The sequence below is a fragment of the Myotis brandtii genome, unplaced genomic scaffold, assembly GCF_000412655.1.
Source record: "Myotis brandtii unplaced genomic scaffold, ASM41265v1 scaffold898, whole genome shotgun sequence".
NCBI classification, from domain to species: domain Eukaryota; kingdom Metazoa; phylum Chordata; class Mammalia; order Chiroptera; family Vespertilionidae; genus Myotis; species Myotis brandtii.
This window is the reverse complement of record NW_005371683.1, coordinates 320,579-342,886: the sequence shown is the minus strand read 5'-3', so window position 1 is coordinate 342,886 and position 22,308 is coordinate 320,579. Positions and strand designations below refer to the sequence as shown.

The following is a 22,308-nucleotide window of genomic DNA, read 5'->3' as shown; positions in this document are numbered from 1 at the left end:
ATCAGCGACAGGTAAGGGTAGCTGACTTCCCTGGGCGTTCAGTCTTCAGTGCGCTTACAGCCTGGGGAGAGCTGGTATTTGAGAAAGGGGATGAGGTAGTGCCCAGAGTTGGGTTTTACCTGGAAAAGCATCAGAGATTGCCACCCCTTTCTCCACCAGCAATGCGAGAAAGAGTTGCAGAAGGTGGACTTTAAACAATGGCAAATATTGACAGAAGTGAAGGTCATGGCAAGACCCTGTCGCCCACGTCTGTCACGGAAGGCTAAGCCTGCACTTCAAAGGGGCCGGTCAGCTGGATTTGCATGAACAGAACCTAAGCAATTTCTGAAATTGAGTTTTAAAACTGGCAGTTCTTTTCCCACCCCATTAGGTTTTTGCAAAGTCCTCTCTGTAGCAACGTCATACAGCTGTTCTTCATTTCCTGTTACAATTTCTTTTTTTTTTTTTTTTTTTTTTTTTTTTGCATTCTTTCCAGGGAAGAAGAATCAATACAACCCGTTCTCTAGGAGGGAGGTGGTTGGACGGTCTGACCTTTAGCGGTGTTAGAAGACCTGTTTTGATCCAAACCAGATGTTCAGGCTGAGTTAACTTCGGCCTGAGTCAAGCAATTGATCACAAGATGTTTTTTCGGTTTGTGTGCTATCTTGTGGTTGTGTGGCTGATTTCTGGCTCAGATGGTATGTATGCTTTTCTTACGCTCAGTTTTCAAGGCACTTGATGATCAGTTTGTGGGTTGGGAGGCATTCTGTCTAGGATTTTCATGAAATTGAAATCAATGAAATGTATTTGTCGTCTTGAAAAATCTCAGGTTACTTGGCTGAGTTCTCTGTGCTCCATAGGGGCTTAGTAAATATTTACTAAGTCTGCTCTGTAAGTGGCGGGCTACCTGTTTGCTTTCCCCTTCTGTTCTAGGAGCAAAAACAGTATCCGTTTCAAAATCTTCACTGGTCTTACACAAACTGCAGGAATGCCTGTTGGGAAGGGAATTGCTCCTTTAGGAGTGGATAAGTTACGGCTGAATTTGAGTGAAATTCCGGTTACCCTTTCGAAAACAAAACTTTGGGAATCGCAGGATCGGGAGGGATGTGGATGTACACGACATGGAAGAGTACAAGGAATGAGAATCAATAATCCAGCAAAAAGAGAGTCAGATGGGGGGATCGAACGAGGGCTTCCTCACAGCCCCTGAGGTACCAGTGGATCGGTTTCCTTTTCCCTCCAGCAGAGAGCTGTCCGGAACTTCCCCCGGTGGACAACAGCATATTTGTTGCCAAGGAGGCGGAAGGACACGTTCTGGGGACCTACGTTTGTATCCAGGGCTACCACCTGGTAGGGGAGAGCACCTTGTTTTGCAATGCCTCCAAGGAGTGGAATGCCCGTACCCCCAGGTGCCGCTGTAAGTCTCATCTTTCTGCTTCTTTGTCCATCTTGTCATCCCACTGTATTCTTTCACATTCTATCTCCAGGAGCTCACGTTAAAACTTTGTCAGGCAGAAATCCCAACTTCTAGGAGTCCATTTTTAAAGCACTCTAGTGGCGGGACTTCTTTTAGACGGTACATAATCAGCTCTGAATAGACTCACCCACCCCTCCAAGAAGGAAAGAATTTCCACCAAATAGTAAAATGACTTTTTTTGGGGGGGGGGGACTGTGATATGCTTAATATCATACTGATTTGCAATTTTTATATTATGAAGGTTTTAAACGTATAAAAAAGACGGGTGAGTAAAATGAAGGTGTGGTTACTTATCACCCAGCTTCAACAAGTATCAGCACATGACTGATCTTTTTTCCACCTACAATTCTGCTTTGCATTATTATTACTTGGAGGTAAATCTATCGTATCATTTTACGTCCTTCATCCTATAACTTTGAACTGAGAAAAATGTATGTCGTCAATTTATAAACGTGATAACTGAGATCCACGTGACTTGCTCAAGTTCACAGAACTCATTTGTGGTGTCTGTAGAGATGGAGAAAAAGTAGGCTGTATTCTCTTTGTTATTACTACCTTTAGGAATAGTTGGATCGACTCTCCTTTATTCCCAAAGTAAAGAACACCAGCATGTTTACCTTTTATTCATATGACTAAATTCACATCTCTGCATTCTCTCCTGTTTAAATATATTTTTATTGATTTCAGAGAGGAAGGGGGAAGGAGAGAGATAGAAATATCAATGATGAGAGAGAATCATTGATTGGCTGCCTCTTGTACAACCCCCACTGGGGTTTGAGCCCGCAACCTGAGCATGTGCCCTTGGACCAGAATCGAACCTGGGACCCTTCAGTCTGCAGGTCAATGCACTATCCACTGAGCCAAACTAGCCAGGGCTCTCTCCTGTTTTTATGCCTAAGAAAACAAAATGAAGTAAAAAAATGATAAGTACACGTATATATTTGGCTGGATAAACAAGAAGGAAACACTTGCCTCAAACATAGGCTCAAGAATTTTGAGCAATGCTTTACATAACAGGATGATGAACTTGCTATTGGTAATTTCCAGTTAGATGCTTAACTATTTTTAGTACATTCAAGTGCCCATTGTCATTCTTGTGCACGACCAAGAAGACCTTTTCACTCTTGGTCCTGCACGGGAGTGACAATGACCAGAGTGACACTCGGGCCAATCCAGTCTTTTCTCACCCGGATTGATACCCCTTGGTATCATGGTCCCTATGAAGAAAGTGCAGTTTTAGCTCTAATTTCTTGTTTTCTCAATGAAGCGCCAGGAGGTCTAGTGTTCGCTGTGGTGGGTTTCATCCTGGCCCTTTCAGATCACCGCCTGTTTTCTTCTTCAGTGGGCCACTGTCCCGACCCTGTGCTGCTGCATGGCAAGTTCAGTTTCCGGTGGCCTGTGAAAGCGAGAGACACAATCACGTTTACATGCAATGAGCACTACATCCTCAAAGGCGGCAACTGGAGCCAGTGCCGCGAGGACCACACCTGGGTGCCTCCCTTTCCCACCTGCAAAAGCAGTGAGTACAGTGGAAACAAATGCAAATCCCAAAGATGTTGATCAACCCTGGCAGCCGGGCATTCGCCACATCCCTTGGATGATTTCCTCTCTTGTGTATCTGGGGAGGGATTAGGATCTAACAGACAGCCCAGAAACACTCCAGTGAAACGAGCAGAATTCAATGAACAATGCCTTTTTCTTTTCTCGTTGTTGTTCATATATGTTTGTATATGATGGTGTTTTACAAAAATTATACTATATTATACATACTCTTTTATGTCTTGCTATTTTTACTCAGCTATTTGTGTTGAATACCTTTAAGTTTCAGTAAATATACACCTATGTAGTTATTCTTGATTTAGCCTTTAATCTTGATCAACATTTTTAGACTTAATCTCAGAGCTGAAAGCATAATATCACTTCACCTGCTCATCGTATAGGTTAGGAAGAAAGCCAAGAGGGATGAAATGGCTTCTTTAGTGCCACGTGGTTACTGGAAGAGCCAGAACTAAAACTCACAACATCCAGTACCTCCTCCAGCTCTGTTTCCACAATTATCATCCTCAATGATCTAAGCTCTGTTCTCCTTTTTTTTTTTTTATGAAGCTCTCATATAACTCTGTCCCTTGGGGGATGTCAGCCTCCATTTGAGCTCACACTATTGATTTCCTGTTTCAGAGAGTTACTTCTTCGACTTCTATTTGTGAACTAAATTTTCTTTTCTTGTATATTGACAATTAGCATCTCTACCACTTCACCTTCTTTCCTTGAGCTCCTGCCAATCAGAAAAGTGCTCTCAAATTGCTAATGACTCAGGATGAGCCCAGGGAGGGGGTCTTTCCCATGGACAGATATGATTTTGAGGAGAAGGAAATGACTGGAGAACATACATGTCCCTAGATGCCACATGTGCTGCTATGAAGATAGTAGGTGCTGGCATAGACAATTACACGTAGGGGGTGTTGTTAATTGAGCATAACTGAACTTCAAAACTGTCTCTCCTATGCTCCTGTCCCTCAGGAGACTGTGGCCCTCCTGAGAACCCAGCTCATGGCTATTATGAAGGAAAAAATTTCAACTCAGGATCTACCATTACTTATCACTGTGAAGACAGGTAAGAGGATGCAGCCTTTCAAATACAAGATCTTGCCCATTGAGTAGTAGCATCCTTTTTGGGAATGACCCAGTGTGCCAAGCCAGCACGGCCATGGGTGAACCTGAGCTCAGGCCCCTGTTCCCCATACTTAGCCCCAGGTTGGGCGCCATATGTACTGCACTAGCACAGCTAGGTTTGGTGAGCCTGAGAGGGGGCAGTGAAGGACTGAGAAAAGACAGACAAGAGTGGAAAGCTGGGTCTGGGTGGGACGCTGTCCTCTCTGATGGAGAGCTAGCGACAGTGCCACAGTCTGCAAGCCAAGTCTTTATTTTATAGCCAGATTCCATGAGGTAAAGTAAGGGCGTGGTTACAACATTCTCATGGGTTTCGAATCTACTCAATTACATGCACCTGCACTCAGCCACGTGGGGCTACAGGTTTGGACCATAAGGTCAAGCTTATAACTACATATAGCCTTTGGCTAGAATTGTGCTGGGACTTGCAGGTGGCTTTGCCACGAGAGGATCGTGCCCTCTCATTAGTCCGAGGCTTGAACCTGTCCAAAATGCTGTAGCTGCTCTCCACACCCAGTCTGTCTCAAACTAGTCCCCCGATTTCCTACTGCTCAGGACCCTGAGCTCATTCTAATTTTGAGAGCTGCCTTAGTCGACTTCCAGCTCCACCCAATCCCTAGAAGACAGATTCACCTTCTTATTTATCCTAATTAAAGTATCACCTTTTTTTCTGTTAAGTAAGACAAAATAGATATTATAAATGTATATTTTTTCCTAAGGACCCTCAGAACAAAAAACTCAAAGAACCACAGAACACATGGAACTGCAGAAATAGAAAGATTTAGAACAGTGATTCCCAAAGTGGGCGCTACCGCCCCCTGGTAGGCACTGCAGCGATCCAGGGGGGTGGTGATGGCCACAGGTGCATTTGGGGGCGATGAGTAACTGCTATTAAAATTTTAAAAAAAATTAATTTCCAGGGGCTGAGTAATATTTTTTCTGGAAAGGGGGCGGTAGGCCAAATAAGTTTGGGAACCACTGATTTAGAATATAGGTCCTTAAAATACCCTAGTTAAAGTCTAGCCTTAATTTAGACTGCCTGGTCACCCACCTTACAGATCGCCTAGCTTTTTCTTTCCCTTGCCTCATTCTTATTGACTCAGGGTTATGTGCCCTCACTTGCATTTCAATTTCATTATGTACCTCCAACAGACTGCAGTCAACTCTCACGTCTTTTTCTGATTAGAATCTGCAGCTTCTTTTCAGCCAGTTCACTAAGATGTATTTGAAGGCTCTCTCTAGCTTTCTACTCCTTTTTAGAGCCTAGATGACAGGTGCTTATTTAAAGTTCTTCCCTCACCCTCCCCATCCAAAAACTGTATGTACAAACGCACGTATTCAGAATTTCTCACTTCTCCATGTTTTATGGGTTGACTCATCAGTTGGGCTATCCACACCCCAGGGAGCGGTTTTACTTTAGTACTACCCTGTATTACTGAGAGAACTTAAGCATGCCTTATGGATCCAGGGCCGAGAGGTGGGTTCTATCACAGTAAGAAATACCGAAATATAGCAACACAAAACCAGCCTTAGTTGTCCCGTTCAGAAGGGGGAAAGGCTAAGCGTTGTGGCCATTCTAATTTCTGTGCAGATACCGCTTGGTGGGCACACAAGAGCAGCAGTGCATTGATGGGGAATGGAACAGTGCACCTCCGGTCTGTGAATTGATCCCAGAAGCTCCCAAACCAGCTCGACAGACTGCACATGAGAAGGCACTGGTGAGTAGTAGGCTCTTGTTTGTCTTATTCACAGCTGGATCTTCAGGGCCTGGCATTGCTCCTAGTACATGCTTAGTAAATAGCTGATCAATTTGGGATGTTTTTGAATGGGTTGGCCTTGACCTGATTGTAGAATGGGGCGCATAAACTATTACCTCGCATTTTTATATATGGTAGTTCCCATTTGCCACCCGACGAGGTGCTGTTAGTAGGAGTCATTGTCTCATGTACTTTATAGAGCAAGGTACATAAACTCATGTCTATAATATCTTTATTGATTTCAGAGAGGAAGGGGGGAGAAAGAGAAAAACATCAATGATTGATTGGCTGCCTCCTGCTCACCCCTACTAGGGACTGAGCCCGCAACTCGGGCATATGCCCTTAACTGGAATCGAACCAGGGACCCTTCAGTCCGCAGACCAACATGCTATCCACTGAGCTAAACTGGCTAGAGTGACAAATCAATTTTCATTGAAACTCCTCTTTTAGTTTATATTTACTACTGGGATAATAGTAAGTGTTTTTGAGCATCATGTTTAAGATCCACATCCCTATGTAAATTAGCCTGGTTCTGAGCCCCCATTCACGGACCTAAGGCACTACTCATTATCTTCAGAATATCAAGCTGGCTCTCCGTTCTTAAGTTGTCATTTACAAAAATGTTTCTTTCTTCAGCTTGCCTTTCAAGAGAGTGAGGAACTTTGCAAAGCCGTAGAGAACTTTATGCAAAGATTAAAGGAAAATGGCTCAACAATGGAGGAGCTAAAACATTCTCTGGAAACAAAGAAAGCTGAGTTGGAGGCAACAATATCGCCCTGACATTGTAGCTGAGTTGACTGGGTAATGTCAATACACCTATAAATAAAGTTTCCTCTTGGTTCTGAAATTGGTTTCAGTTTTTTCTCTCATTGGACTGGAAAGCAACTTCATAGTAATCAACTGCAGTTGTATGATGGACCATGTGTGTGTGTGTGTGTGTGTGTGTGTGTGTGTGTGTGTGTGTGTTTGTATGTGGAAAGGCCAAGTGTGATGGTTGTCTGTTTAAGACAAGAATTAGCAACACATTAATGGGGAGAAAAGGGTTTGGTTTCCTGTATGCCAGGAAAATCAAAAGCTCAGATCATAGCTAAGAGTGTACCTCATATGAATATGAGACAGGAATGATGCAGCCAAAATTAGCCTCAAGTGAACCAAAATTATGAGGTAAAAATTAACCTTTTATTTTGGGAAATAGGCTCAAAACAATTATATCTTAAAATGAGCCATTGAGGAAAAAGTAGAATTAGGACCCAAACTCTCTCCTGGGTTTTGCTCCTATATCCTATTTATGAAACCAGGTTTCCAAGTCTTCTGCAGTAAGATTGCTCACGGCCTTTCGGATGAAGCCCATCCTGCATGGTAAATTTGAGATGGTGCAACACAAGCGAATATATTCTTTTATTTTTTGAGGGCAGAAGACGCAAGAATCCCAAGGTTTTCCCGTCAAGATGTTTTACTGAGCTGATATCACAAGCTTCTTCCATCTCCCACTATGCCCTCTGTTTAAGACACATAGGAAATCTGAGTAAAATACAATCAAAACACACAAGAGAGCTTGAAATAATAGAAAATCTCTCTGCGAAGTTAAGAAGAAAAAGAGATAGACTCTCGAGTAGCCCACAGTCTCTGAATAGACACAGGGCATGGATGTACATGTCTTAATTCAGGATGGTTAGAATAAAATAGGCACTTTTCACAGAACAGTGTGCTATGGGAGCTCACCTGGGAGGAGCAGGATGTCCATCTGGGAAGAGTTAGAGGCAGGGAAATTGTCAAGGAAGATGTCATAGTTATTTGAGCCTTTAAAAATGAGTAAAAGTTAGAGACAAAGATTAGGGAGGAGACATTCCTAGTGGAAAAATAATTTGAGAAATGTAATAAGAGAGCCTGAGCTTTTTTAACCAAGTACGTACACTTGTAGAGTTAATCGAGCTTGAGCAAAATGATTTTTAATTTGAAGCTATTCGTTATGTTATTACCTATATTGTCTGCATTAGTAAGACCTTGTGAGCATTTGAAATGTCCAATCTCAGAGAAATGTTAAATAAGTTAGGGCACATCAAATGTAATGCAATCTTTTATAGTGACAACTAGAGGCCCAGTGCATGAGTTCATGAATGGGTGGGGTCCCTCCACCTGCTGGCTTGCCCAGTCCTGATAGGGGCCGATTGGGGCCAGCCGGGGGGAGGAACCACGGGAGGTTGGCTGGCTGCAGGAGGTTGGCTGTGGGAGCGCACTGACCACCAGGGGGCAGCTCCTGCATTGAACGTCTGCCCCCTGTTGGTCAATGTGTGTCATAGTGACTGGTCGCCCTGTTGTCACATATTACCCTTTTATTATATAGGATAGTGGCCTGGTGTACAGGTGGGGGCAAGCTGGTTTGTCCTAAAAGGTGTCCTAGATCAGGGTGGGGGTCCCGCTGGGGTGCCTGGCCAGCCTGGGTGAGGGATTGATGACTGTTTTCAGGCTGGCCACACCCCCTTTAGGGTGGGGGGTCTCCACTGGGGTGCCTGGCCAGTCTGGGTGAGGGGCTAAGGGCCATTTTCAGGCTGGCCAAGCCCCCCGGCGACAAAAGCTCCCAACCTCTCCTTTTTTTTCTTTTTTTTCATTCTGGGATTTATTTACCTTCTATAATTGAAACTTTGTAGTCTTGAGTGGAGCTCAGAGCCGGCTGTGGCAGGCGGGAAGCATGGCTTCCTCCATCACTGGGGCAACCAAGCCTCCTGCTCGCTTCTTCTCCGTGGCTGCCGGCCGCCATCTTGGTTGGGTTGATTTGCATATAGTCGCTCTGATTGGCTGGTGGGCGTGGCTTAAGGCATAGCAAAGATACGGTCAATTTGCATGTTTGTCTTTTATTAGTGTAGATTATGAACAGAAAATCTTAAAAATATAATCTTGAAATAAAATATAGAAAGACAAGTCGTTATGATTGCATTTATTAAAAACCTTATTCTTGCAGAAAAGGATCAGGCAATAATAGGTACAGATGAAAACAGTTGTCTTAAAAGATGAAATTACAGGTGTTAACTTTTAAAATAATAATTTTTCCCCATTGATTTTTAGAGAGAGTGGAAGGGAGGGAGGGGGGATGAAAGAGAGAGAGAGGGAGAGAGAAAGAGAAAGAGAGAGAGAGAAGCATCAATGTGAGATTGGTTGTCTCCCTTCCCAAATGCACCCGACTGGCCCAGGGATTGATTCTACATCCCAGGTATGTGGCCTTAACCAGGAATCAAACCCATGACCCTTTGGTGTGCTGGGCGGCACTCTAACCACTGAGAAACACTGGCCAGGGCTAAATAATAATTTTTAAGAGGTTCTCTGCAGAGGCAGGAAAGATGGGGCCTGTTCGGAGACTAGCACATTGTCTGAACTGGCCTGGATAAAGCATGGGAAGTGATGAGAGAAAAAAACTGGAAAGATCCATTATGGTGAGTTTATAGAGGGCTTTAAAGGGTGTGTTGGAGATTTTAAAATTATTTGGTAGGCAGCAAGTACAAATAGAAGGCTTTCAAGCATGGAAGTGATGAGGACAGAACACAGACTGTAGGTGCTATTGGTGGAAGTAGGAAAAGAACTGAGACAGAGAATCTACCACAATAGTCCCCATGAGCGACAATGATGACCTGAACTGGTTTGATGGCAGTAGAAATAGAAAAGAAACAGCAGATAAGAGAGACATTGCAAAATCCAATAAAAATAATACGTCAACTGATTGAACGTTGGAGGATGAGGGAGAGAAGAGTTTGAAGGTGAGTCTGAAATAGTATTCCTGGGAGCCTGGATTAATGTTGGGGTCAGAGGTAAGGCTTCTGGGCAGGAAATGAGAAGTTCCCCTTTGGATGTGCTGAGTATAAGGTACGTGTAAGATGTCCAATAGGCAACGTGAGTCTGCATTTAGAAGAGTAATCAGAGATAAAGATGTAGTTAGAGAATAGTTCTCTTATAGGGAATAGTTAAAGCCATGAGAGTAAGTAAGATAATTAAAGATGTAAAGAAAAAAATTTAAAAGAAGAACCTGGGATGTATCTATATTTAGAGATGAGAAGGAGGAAGTGGGGGTAACAATAATCAAGGAAGAACAATTAGTAAGATTGGAGCGTCAGGAAAGTCTAGGTCCGTGGTCAACAAACTGCGGCTCGCGAGCCACATGCGGCTCTCTGGCCCCTTGAGTGTGGCTCTTCCTAAGCCTTAGGAGTACCCTAACTAAGTTAATAACAATGTACCTACCTATATAGTTTAAGTTTAAAAAATTTGGCTCTCAAAAGAAGTTTCAATCGTTGTACTGTTGATACTTGGCTCTGTTGACTAATGAGTTTGCCGACCACTGGTCTAGGTGAATGGAAGCCCAGAGAGAAGAGAGTTTCAGAAAGGAGATAATCAGCAGTGTTCCAGGCTACTCAGAAATCAAAGAAGATAAATTCAATAAATTTTGGGCTTGGAGAAAAGGTCATGTCTCAAAGAGCTCTTTCAGAAATGGTGGGAAGAAGCCAGATAGGAAGGCCACAAAGGAGGGCTGTGGACTGATTATGAGAAAGAGTAGGGAGGAAACGTGGGAGCCTTTTTTGAGAAGTTCAGCATCTCACAACGGAATATAATTTAAGGTTTCAGCAAGATTAAGGCAATATTTCAGGATGAAAGACACACTGAGAATAAGGAAGGCCCTGGCTGGCAGCTAGCTCAGTTGTCCCGATACGCCAAGGTTTTGGGTTTGATCCCCAATCAGGGCACATACAAAAATCAACCAATGAATGTATTAATAAGTAGAACAACAAATAGATATATATCACTCTCTCTCCCTCTCTCTCTCTATCTCTCTCTCTTTCTCTCTTAAATCAAGAAAATAGGGAAAAGGGGGGGGGATTAAGAGATCAACCAAAGGACTTGTATGCATGCATATAAGCATAACCAAAGGACACAGACAGTATGGGGGTGAGGACATGTGTTGGGGGGTGGGAGTGGTTGGGGAGAGGTCAATGGGGGGAAAAGGAGACATATGTAGTACTTTAAACAATAAAGAATTTAAATTTAAAAAAGAAAATAGGGAAAAGAATAAACAAATATCTTCTGAAATAGGAGTGAATAGGAGAGAGAACTTGAGGTGGGGAGAAGCTACTGTAGAATGATTTTCTTTTTTAGTGAAGTAGGACACAAGGTCATCTGCTAAGAGTAAGACAATTTAGTGATCTGGAGAGAAAAATGTGAAACAGTAACTCTGGAAAAAAAGAACTCCAATAGATTGGAAAATGGTATTTTCAAGACCCAATTTTAAGGTAATATTTCCTCTAACTTAGCTCTCAAAACTGTACAATGCGGAATCCTCCTTTATGCTCACTCTTGTCAAATCTTCAAATCATTTTCACCTTGTCACTTGACCCATGGGCTTTTTGCCTCTAATACCGTCCTCATTTTAATCTAATAATTTCCACTTTTCATTCAAAGCTCAGCCCAAATGTCATATCTTCTGTCAAAATGTCTGCTGTGATTCTATTCCTTCTTTTCTGAAAAATTTAAGAGACTTTAAGTTTATTACAGAAAAAGCAAAGTTGTCAGGAAGAATTGCTTTTTAATAGCAATCTCCTGAGCACACAAACTTTAATCTTGAGGATTAATCACTTGATTGGATAATGTTAGAATTTGGGACCCATCCTAGATCATGTGATAATAAACATGGCTGGCCATTCATTGCATTCTTCTGAGCAGCACCTAATGATAGACTAACTTCTGGAGGTCATTTAGTGCCCAGCATTTAGTAGTAGTGGGGTTGGTAGTAGCTAACATTTACTGAGTACTAATAATGTTGCAAGCAACGTGGCACCAATCAGGAACTCAATAAATGTGTGAAACTCCCCACCTTTTTTCTGTTTTCTTGAGGTGACCAACACAGGTCAAGGTCATCTATAGGTCATGGTGTCCCAGGAAAGCCTGCTGGATGTAGCATCATAGAAAGTGGATCATGTTTGTGAACTTAGTCTGAACCCTATTGTAGCCAAGGATCCCAGGCTAGCAGAATTGAATCTTTCATAACCTCATGTGTTTATGAATAGAGAAAAAGACTTCTGGCATCAAATTCATATTACATTTTCATTTAGGGGAAATGGTTGGCAAGGAGAAAAATGATTGCGACATGTTATCAAGAATGAGGGCTAGTAAAGAGGAAGGAGATTAGGTAAACACTGGTGCTGTGTTTTTGCTGTTAATCATTCACTGGGCCAAAAAAGAATCTGGTCATCTATTTCTATTCAGCCGTCCCCAATCAGTCAACCACATGGCTGTAATTCCGGGACTTTTGTGCACTGGAACCTTAGACAGGTTCAGGAAATTCTGGTAAACTCTTATCTGAGGATGAACTAGGACTATTAGAGATCAAGGCAGTTTTCTTCCTTAAGAAACTGCTCCAGGCACCATAATAGAGTCTTCTACTGCTTCCTCAGCTACTTGCAGGTCAGTGGATTACTTTGGGTATCTTGGGGAAAAGGCTGGTGGTTGAGGAGTGCAAGATTAGAAGGATGAGACAGAGATAAACACTTGGGGTGTTTTCAGCAGAAATCTTTTCAGGAGTAATGCATTAGGGTGTTACAGGACTTGAAGAGTACTTTTAATCCCTTCTGAGCCTCAATTTTTAATTATAAATGGGGGAATAATAGATACATACTCAAAATAAACTGAAGTAGAGAAGAGGTAAGATGTTGCTCTTGTTATTGTATCTAAAAGTTGAGTGTGTTCGTTTGTCGCTTTTTTTTTTAACCATCTATGTAGGAGAGTTAAAGCAGGAGGTAAGCCAGACTTCCCAAAGGGGTTCAAATAAGACCTGGTTTTCATAGTCTGCATTCTGAAAATGAATGCGATTTCCTTTGGAGATTTTATTAGCCCCTCCATATCTCCTTCACCATGGACAGTCAAGACCTTTATAACTGATAACAAGGAGGATATTAGTCAGTTTCCAGTTAGTTTTTGAAGCTAGAAGCCGTGGTCATCCTCACCTCCATTCTCTCCCTCACTTGCAATGTTGATTATCATTTCTTCTTGAAATTCTCTTCCTGCTTGGGCACGACATAGGACTATTCTGGTCCTCATTTTAATTCTTCATCCACTTTTCTTTTTGTCAACTCCTGCGTTGTGTCTCTCTATAGTAGTACAAGGAGAATAAAAAGTAGAGTATCCAGAAGAAAAAGTAGCATCAAAGAAGGTTTATAGTAAGTGTAGACATACATTTGAATATAATATGAACACAGAAGGAAGGAACTGATAGATATAGAAATTCTATGATATGAGGGAAAGTGTGAAAACAAGTTCTTTCTGGAATCTCAAAGTGATGTGATTGAGAATGCAGGCATAAGCAAGGAGACACGACAGTTGAGACTGTAGAAAATATCATTCTTTACCAAGGTATCTGCATTTTAAAAGGAGGAGTTTAGATACAATGAATACATTAACTTGAAAGTAATCTTTATGGAAGAAGAAATCTGGGGGCTGAGGATTTTCCCAGTGCCTCTCAAAGTGTACTGTATTGGACAGTACTTTTTGCAAGAGACCCACCATGTTGACTATGGCTCTTGAGTTGGTTTCATTTCCATAAGAATGTAAAAGGCGATGATGTCATTGAAATCTGAGGGCATACGCTAGGGAAGTCTTAGCTTTTCAGTGGGCAGTTACAAAAGTCTGCACTTTGTAGACAATAGAAAGCTGATTTAAGTTTAATGTCATTGTTTTCGCGATGAGAAACAGATTCAAGGAGCTGCTGTAGTTTCTACAAGATCACAAAGTTAGATGATGATACTGCTGGTTCTCAAGTTTAGCCCTAACCTCTACCTCCATACTCTGTGGTCTGCTGAGTTCTGTGCAGGTTCTGCTGAGGCACCACAAAGAATAGGATGGTGAACCACAAATACTGCACCTGTACAACTGAGCTCCCGCACATCCTGAGACCTAGTAAGGGAAGTCAGATCACTGTATCATCTCTTCAAAATATACAAAGCTCTTCTCACACATTATTTCATTTGGTCCTCAGTAAGGCAGTCAATCGTTCTTAAGAAGATAAAACTGAATTGAGTTTTATTTATTTCCCATTTATTGGATCACTATTATATGCCATATACAATAGTAGGTTGGGCTCCTTACAAAGACACTTGAAGCCCTAGCCAGTTTTGCTCAGTGGTTAGAACATTGTCATGTGGACTGAAGGGTCCCAGGTTCGATTCTGGTCAAGGGCATGCGCCTCGGTTGCAGGTTCGATTCCCTGGCCCTCGTTAGGGCTCACGTGGGAGGCAACCAGTGGAAGTGTCTCTCTCACATTGACGTTTCTCTCTATCTCTCCCCCTCCCTTCAACTCTTTCTAAAAACCAATGGAAAAATATCCTTGGGTGAGGATTAACAACAACAAAAAGGCTGAATAAATAACTTCTTTGTCTTGAAGAGACTTACAGTCTATTTCAGGAGGCAGAAGTGAATAGATACAGTACAATGTGGTGTTGCAATTACGGTATCAGAAATGTACTAGAGGAGCGTAAAAGAGACTGATAGTTCTTGGTGGTGTTGGGCACTTCATCAAGGAAGTGACATGATCTCAAGGTTGGAGGTAAGAGCATTCATGCACAATAGATATTCTCTACAAATGATTGAAGCTGTTTAAAGATCATTCCAGGGTGTGCTTTGGGAAAGGTAAACACTTGCATGAGGTTGAAGCATGGTGTTCGAAGTGAGCAGAAGCAGAGGAAGGGGGACGTAAGGAATTGGGACCCATGAGAGTTTTTAAGTAAGTTGCTTTTTAGGATTATAACCACAGCAAGGAGGACGCTGGCTTACACATGTTTGGAGGCTTTTGCAGTGGTCTAGGGGTAGGGAGAAGGAAATTACGAGAACCGCACCCTGGACTCTGGAAGTGGGGTGGAGAAGAGAGTGACTCTGAATATGAAAAGGGGCCAAGAGAGAGGAGGCTAGGATGACTCAGGTTTCTGGTGGGGGCGACTAGGAGGAGATTATTTATTACTTTAGCTGAAACAGAAAGCACAGAGGTCAAGCAGTATTCAAAGGAAGAAAGTACATTTAGTTTGGGATCTGTTGGATTCAAGGTACCTGGGAGATAGAAATGAAGCAGTTGGAAATACTGATCTGAACCTTGGAAATTAAAACTTACATTTTTAAAAGGTTTGTTTTTTTTTCTTAAATATGAAATCTAACAAATGGTTGCTAGGTCTGGGGGTGGGATAGGAATGGGAGAAATAAGGAGAAGCTAGTAAAAGGGTATAAACTTTCAGCCATAAGATGAAAATGGTTTGAGGTTCTAATGTAAAACATGGTGACTACAGTGGATAATATTGTACTGTATAATTAAAATTTGCTAAGAGAGTAGAACTTAAATGTTCTTGCCAAAAAAGTAAAAGGTAAGTATGAGAGGTGATGCATGTATTAATTAACTAGAGAGTGGGGAGGGGCGATCCCTTGGCAGTACATCTGTATGTCAATCATCATGAGGTACACTTTAAGGAACTTACAATGAGCCCCTTACACCTCAGTCAAGCTGAAATTTAAAAATTCAAGAGTCAAAAGTTTTAGCTTTTAGAATTACAAGTGAAGAGGAAAGTGTTGTAATTTATTTCTGGATTTGCAAAGAAAACTGACAAATGGTTACACTTTTCAAAAACAAGTATTAATTTAAGTAGTATCCCAAAAACAATTTGCTGAGATAACCAGTCAGAATCATAGACTTTTACAGGGTTAAGGGTTAAGTTCAATTAGCAAAGCTACAATCTCTAAAGTCCAGTAACAACCCCTTTGTTAGAAAAAAAACAACTGTTTGCCAGATCAGTTTTACGATGCAGATAACTGCTTTTCTGCAGCTGCAGGGAAGAGAAAAGACTTCCTCCTCCTTTTGCTGAGATTTCTTTCACTACTTTTTTCAGGCTAAGCACTGGCATTCCACTAGTTAGCAACAAGAATACTGAAAGGCTCAACATTTCCATGGGAGTAATAGGGTAGAATACAATGTTTATTAACAATTGAGTTTATGGTGCATGTAAGGTTTTGTACCTACAGGAGCTAGTTGGGCCCAGAGGACCGTGAGTGATTCATGGATGATGCTTAAAGTCATGGGAGTAGATGAGTCCGTCCCAGGAAAACAGTGAAGGGTGAGGGGAGAAGGCCCCTGTGAGGGCCAGGATCTCTGCTCTGAGAGTGGCACTGGGTCTCAGGGAAAACCCAACCAAGGGCTTCTGGCTCGGTCCAGCGGGCTTTCCTCTGTGCTGGGGCTTAGAGTCCCCTGGTGACACAGCTGTCTGCTAGATCCAGGTTGCCCCTGGCAGTTGGAACATGGGGCTCCCACCAAACTACAGAGGAGTTAGTCACCAGAAGCCAATGAACTGAATGGCAATTCCTGAAGGATCAGTTCACTGAAGTCAATATATTGAACTTATCAAATGATCAGTTTACTTAACATTGTCTTTAAAAGCATTCATTTTGGATATATTCAATAATTATTAATATATTCTTTTTAAGAATATTTAATGAATATGTTCTTTGTAGCAGCATTTTAAATATAATTTTGTTCAATTTTCTGAAGGTATGTCTTTAGTCTTAGGGTGTGCTTTTATGAATATAGTCAATGTATATATTTTTCTTGTGACTATACAATGATGACAACTGCAACAATTCATATGGGAAATTTTCACTTTATTCTAAACTTTTTTTTTAATATATATTTTATTGATTTTTTACAGAGAGGAAGGGAGAGAGATAGAGAGTTAGAAACATCGATCAGCTGCCTCCTGCACATCTCATACTGGGGATGTGCCCGCAACCCAGGTACATGCCCTTGACCGGAATCGAACCTGGGACCCTTTAGTCCGCAGGCCGACGCTCTATCCACTGAGCCAAACCGGTTTCGGCAACTTTATTCTATTATCCTGATTTTTTTATAGTAAAATTCTATTTTGCCAACATATTGGCAAAGATGTTTTAAAATCTTTTCAATTTCACAGATGTCCATAGACATGCCAAATAGACTGACTTATCAAAAATTAAAGATGCTTATTGCTATATTTTTTTATAGTTCATAACACTTTTTATTGCCCAGGAGACATTTACCATATTTTATAAATTTCACGATTTAGTGGACTGGTTTTTATTATGTGGAACTTGCCTGAACCTCAACTGTCCTCAGTCTCATTGGATTGCTAGGACAGAAAGAGGAGAGACTTGAGATGGGAAGGGATGCACTAGGACAAGTGTGTGTGTGTGTGTGTGTGTGTGTGTGTGTGTGTGTGTGTGTGTGTGTGTTGGGGGGTGGGGAGGGGGGAGAAACACATAGAAAGGTGGTGTGTGAAATCCCAAAATGTGGGTTCTGGTTCCTCCCAACCTTTTAAGAAAACCTCAATTCACTAGATACATATTCTGTAAACACACTTTTTGTATGAAAATCATTTGATAAATTGTTCATTAGGTTGAATTTATTAGGGGGTTCGGGGGCAGAATTGTCCTACCAGCCATATACAGAGCTCATCAGATAGAATGTGCACAGGTGGGCTGGATTTGCCCACGTCTGACAACTGGGGGAGGAATGGCTTCATCAGAATTGAATTTTGAAAAGACAAGATTCTGTGGGTCATTACTCATGAAGCTAGGCCCCTTCACAAAGTGTGAAGGGCCACTATAAACTGCTCCCCCCCATAGTGTGGGACAGAAACTTCAAGGGAAATACTGAGCTGATACCCTCCATCGAAATGAAGATGTGCTTAGTATGAATTATGGACACATGGGAGTGCAGACTCGTCTGGGTCTAACAGAAATGTCAGAATTAAAGATAAAATTCAACATTTCTGGTGACGGAAGATGATTTGACTTTGGGTGGGGGGTACACAGTGCAATGTACCGATCATATGTCATAGAAATGTACACTTGAAACCTATATAAGCTTTTTAACCAAGGCCACCTCGATGAATTTAATTTTAAAAAGAATGACTACTCAAAAAATTTAATATTTCATTAGGAGTGAACTTTGTATATTCCTTTAAGGACAAAGACTATTTTTAATGCAAATTTAAGATATATTGTGTTTTTTTCCTCCCAAGGGAAAGAAAATGGTGGTGAAGACAAAAATACCCTTCATGATTCTGCTTTAAATAAGTCTTTAAATAAATAATGAAAGCACATGTCTTTACATATCTACATATATAGATCTCTCTCTCTCTCTCTCTCTCTCTCTCTCTCTCTATATATATATAGATATAGAGCCATTTTTTCAAAACTGCAAGTTGCTTGATGGTTTATTTTTTCAGTTGACAGTTGTTATGAGGAATTCCCAAGACTATACATAGCGATCCAACTCCTTTTCTCTATCTCGTCATTTTCCAGCCCTTTTGTTTTGTTTTATATTTGTTCCCTTTTCTCTAAATCCTCTGCCATTTCTTCGGTTACATCATCTCTGTGGCTCACCTGGTCAATTGTAATAGCCTTCTTTTTTTATGTCATTTTAAAATTATATTATATTTTATTTTATTTTGTTATTTTTCCCATCACCATTTATCCCCCATATACTCTCTTTCACCTCTGCTGCCCCCTCAATCAACTTCCCCGTTTCTTCACTTTGTTTAATCTCTTACGTACACATCTGCCATAGTGATCTTCTTAAGGCACAATGATGTCACTCCTTAGCTTTAAAGCAAACAAACCCCAAACCAACCAACAAACTAAAAGGCTCTTTAATCCTCAAAGTAGCATCCATGAATCCCTAACTTGGCCTTTATATCCCTTTCAGGCACACCTTTAAGTTGCCCCTTCCTTAACGACTATCGCCCCATCTCAGACACTATTTTCTAGCCACATTGATCCCCAATTTGCCCTGCATCTATTCTGTAATTTTTAAAGCATACCTAACTCAGATACAGCCACCTTCTATCTCTCCCCTTGGAGTTAATCTGTCTTCTTAATACTCCCTACCCCAGAAGCTAACGCTCACTGTCTTGTGTTGTAACATTTGTGCACGTCTTCTCTTCCAGCCTCGGCTGTAATTTTCTTGAAGACATGGATCCCATAGCTTTTATCCTAGTGCTTTATAACAAGTAAGCTTTCAACGACTGTTTATTAAACTGAGTTCTTTCAGCAGAAAAATGGTGGCGACGCCTCAGAGCATGTTCCCTCCAAGAGCTCCCGATGAGACCCTGGATAGAAAGGGGAAAATGACAGCCTGGCCCTTCTCTAGGCTGTGGAGAGTCTCTGATTCTACTCTGTTCCAAATGGCCTTGGTGGCAGCTCTATTGGCTACTGTTCTTGGTGAGTCATGGACAAGTTTAGATTGGCCATAAACATTCAAGATCATCCACTTGTTCACAAGACTAACAAAGAGATGACTAAGCCTTCGCCAGAAATCCATCTTCAGCAACCAAGGGTTTGTTGGACCAGGATTTTGGATTTATCTGAAATTTGGAATTTTAAGGGGTTTTGGAATTACTTGGAATTTAGGGGAATTTGCTTTACCCATGAAAGAGGCAGTTTTTCTAGACACTTCTGGCTAGATTTCTCCTTCAGGAATTTCCCAATCTGTCTCCCACCCATGACTTGAGACAAATCTGTCTGAGGTATCAGCTTGAATGGACAATTTTCACTGCCAGCGGGTTTATCCAGAGTGGAGAGGGGGGCCACTAGGACTCCTAGGACTCCTAATAAGTAAATCAGTTCTGTACTTGATTGTTGCTAGAAAAGCAAGATTAATATTTTTTTTGTATTTCAAGGGCTTCATGTTTCTGCCTTCGTATCATTCAGAGTCCAAAAGGTACAAAACACAGTACACATTAAAAATATTATTCTTATTCATTTCCCAGTCACCCAGTTTCTCTTCCCTGAGGCAACCAATGTTATATAAAGTTATTTTTAACGAATACTATGTTTCTGTTGAGGAACATTGCAGGGACTTTTTGACTTTGCACAGATGCAGCTGAGTCAGCAGAGATGAAAAATCTGATGATGAGCTGATGAAATCGTATCTGCCATCTTTAAAAAATAAATTATCTTATATGCAATAGAGGAAGGATGAAAAATGTCTGCCTCTTATCATTATTATTCATCAACATACATGTATTACTGACGAGTCACTGGATTCATTGAGCAATAGAGATAACAAAAGTTATTATTTTTCTGGATTAGAAGAGAAAAGAATGGCTCTTGCTCTAAAAATCCTATTCCTGAAAACACCAAGATGCTGTGTCCCGAGCTATAACTTACGGTGCTCTTTGTCATTTTGGTGTCCAGGCGATTGTGGTCCCCCACCCAGTTTACACTTTGCTTTTCCAACGAAAGAGTTGAATGAGACAAGCTACAAAGAGAGAACCCGTCTGACATACAGCTGCCGCCCTGGCTACTTTAGGACCAGTTCAAAAGGTGCTTATGTTACCTGTGAAAGAGGCAGTTGGCAGCACGAAACCTTCTGTGTCAGTAAGTATGAACAGTTATTTTCTTATTTGTGCTTTTTCCTTTTTTTTTGTTGTTGCAAAGTTGTCTCAGGAACTAAGCTTTCTGAATGCAAATAAGAACTCTTGGTCATTGAGAAACCACCCTGTTTGTCAGTGGCTGATTGCCATATACACATTGCCACTGTGTGAAAAACATAGCAAGCCCACAAACAAATAAGTGAAACAGAAAAATTAGGAGCGACCTAGTTGCATTGAGAAGTAAATATTCAGTGAGTCAGGATCTGAAATAAGTTTGAATCTGAATCTCTGGTCTTTCTGGAAACAGAGTTCAAAGCTAATCAATCGGCCTTCTTTTCTAATGTCATATCTATGAGAACTTGACATCCCTAATCCTCATTTTAACTTTTCTCTCAGAGAAAAAATGCAGCAACCCAGGAGAATTACGTAATGGGGAAGTGATCATGAAGCCAGATTACTCTTTTGGATCACATATAGAATTCAACTGTTTAGAAGGGTGAGTGTGAGGCCATCTAGAAACAACACTTTAAAACAATTAATAGCTGATGTGTTTATAGATTTCAGAAGTAAAAATGATGTAAAAAAAAGTACACACAGAATTCATGCTTTTACTCTATCGCCAGCCACCCATTCCTCCTGTCCTTCAACAAGCATTGAGTTTGATGAGTTTTCTATGCATCTTTCTAGCGTCTACTTTTACAAATACAAACTAATGTTTTTATTTTGTACCTTTTCAATCACGAACGTAATTTTCAAATCCGGCTTTATCTTTCTTTATCGATACATACAGGAGACATTTCCATGTTTGTGCATAGAAAGGTTCCTCGTTAATAATTTTTTACAACTACATAAAATTTTATTGTGGGATATAGGATGGATTAATACTCCCTTTGATGGATCCCGGGGTCTTTTTAATCCTTTGCCATTCTGAACAGTACTCTGTTGCATTTACCTTGTACATATATCATTTTGTACATATGAAGTCATATCTACAGGGTAACTTTCCAGAGTGGGATTTCTGGGTCAAAGAATACTTATATTTGAAAATTGGAAAGATATTACAAGTTGTTCTCTCTTGGGGTTACATGGTTTTACAGAATATGCTCATGTCCGTCTCTCCCTACACTTGCCAAATAAGTGCGTTGCCAAACTTTTTGAAAACTTGTCAATTTTTGGAAATTTTTCCAATTTAAGAGGTAAAAATAAAATCTCACTATAGTGTCAATGTATATTTCTCTTACTATGAGCAAGGTTGAGCACATTTTTATATGTTTAAGAGATGTTTGTATCTACTTGTAAACTATTTGGCACTGTATTCTCTCCTCCTGGCCCCACCCAACTCTTTCTTTTCTGCCAGTAGATTTATGTAATTTCTATGACCTCAGCATGTATAGTTAACATTACTGTTAAATACTCATATATGTCTGTAACTTGATTTCACTCCCAACTCCTGCAGATGAGGAAACAAGAAAGTGGGCTTCCTTTTCTATCTCCTGTTACTTGTTACATTATTTCGGCACTGGCAGAGCACATGACATTTATGTTTCATTCAGCCACCCCACTTTTGTTTTTGTTCTAGATCTGCAAGTGCAGTGCTCACTGCCAGTTGTTTTGTGGTTTTGCTTTGGCTGAAATGTCCTGTGTCAGAGTGTGGCTGGCTATAGTTTGGCTTCTGGTGACTTCCTAAAAGAAAAGCTCCAAGTGAAAATTATTAAGTTCCTGTAGGTTCAATACTGTCTGAGGCCTTGGTACTTAAAAGAGAACATGGCCAGATATAAAGTGCTTGGCTGAGACTGACTGGTGTGGCTCAGTGATTGAATGTTGATCTATGATCTAGGAGATCAAGGTTCGATTCCCAGGGCACGTGTCTGGGTTGCAAGCTAGATCCCCAGTAGGGTGTGCAGGAGTCAGCCAATCAATGATTTTCACTTCCCCTCTGAAATTAATAAAATATTTTTTAAAAAATTTAAAGTCCTTGGCTGATAATTTCTGTTCTTGACTATCCTAT

At 41.1% G+C, this 22,308-nt stretch overlaps 2 protein-coding genes across 3 annotated transcripts in view; both read left to right on the top strand.

Moving 5' to 3' along the window:
• The first annotated feature begins 275 nt into the window (after nucleotides 1-275).
• On the top strand, nucleotides 276-6,730 carry C4BPB (complement component 4 binding protein, beta). 2 transcript variants are annotated; one of them, XM_005885210.2, is made up of 6 exons: nucleotides 276-677; nucleotides 1,226-1,396; nucleotides 2,799-2,975; nucleotides 3,977-4,070; nucleotides 5,718-5,844; nucleotides 6,520-6,730. In XM_005885210.2, exons 1-6 carry the CDS (start codon nucleotides 620-622, stop codon nucleotides 6,661-6,663), a joined length of 771 nt encoding a protein of 256 aa, XP_005885272.1. In that variant the 5' UTR covers nucleotides 276-619; the 3' UTR covers nucleotides 6,664-6,730. The 2 variants fall into 2 exon arrangements, with proteins under 2 accessions (XP_005885272.1, XP_005885271.1); XM_005885209.2 differs by having other exon boundaries at nucleotides 277-677; nucleotides 1,223-1,396.
• A 5,392-nt stretch (nucleotides 6,731-12,122) lies between these two features.
• Nucleotides 12,123-22,308, top strand: part of LOC102259392 (C4b-binding protein alpha chain) — a 23,554-nt gene continuing 13,368 nt past the window's right edge. The window contains exons 1-4 of the mRNA XM_005885278.2: nucleotides 12,123-12,324; nucleotides 18,980-19,146; nucleotides 20,122-20,304; nucleotides 20,697-20,796. Of these exons, the coding sequence (XP_005885340.1) occupies nucleotides 18,984-19,146; nucleotides 20,122-20,304; nucleotides 20,697-20,796 (446 nt within the window). The 5' untranslated portion in view covers nucleotides 12,123-12,324; nucleotides 18,980-18,983. The remainder of the gene's footprint in view (nucleotides 12,325-18,979; nucleotides 19,147-20,121; nucleotides 20,305-20,696; nucleotides 20,797-22,308) is intronic.

What these genes read in the sequence shown, in the direction of transcription:
- C4BPB (XM_005885209.2), top strand. Translation starts at nt 620, where the DNA reads ATGTTTTTTCGGTTTGTGTGCTATCTTGTGGTTGTGTGGCTGATTTCT. An exon ending in GCTGATTTCTGGCTCAGATG is followed by an intron (nt 678 to 1,222) that starts GTATGTATGCTT and finishes TTTTCCCTCCAG; the next exon opens with CAGAGAGCTGTCCGGAACTT. An exon ending in ACTTATCACTGTGAAGACAG is followed by an intron (nt 4,071 to 5,717) that starts GTAAGAGGATGC and finishes ATTTCTGTGCAG; the next exon opens with ATACCGCTTGGTGGGCACAC.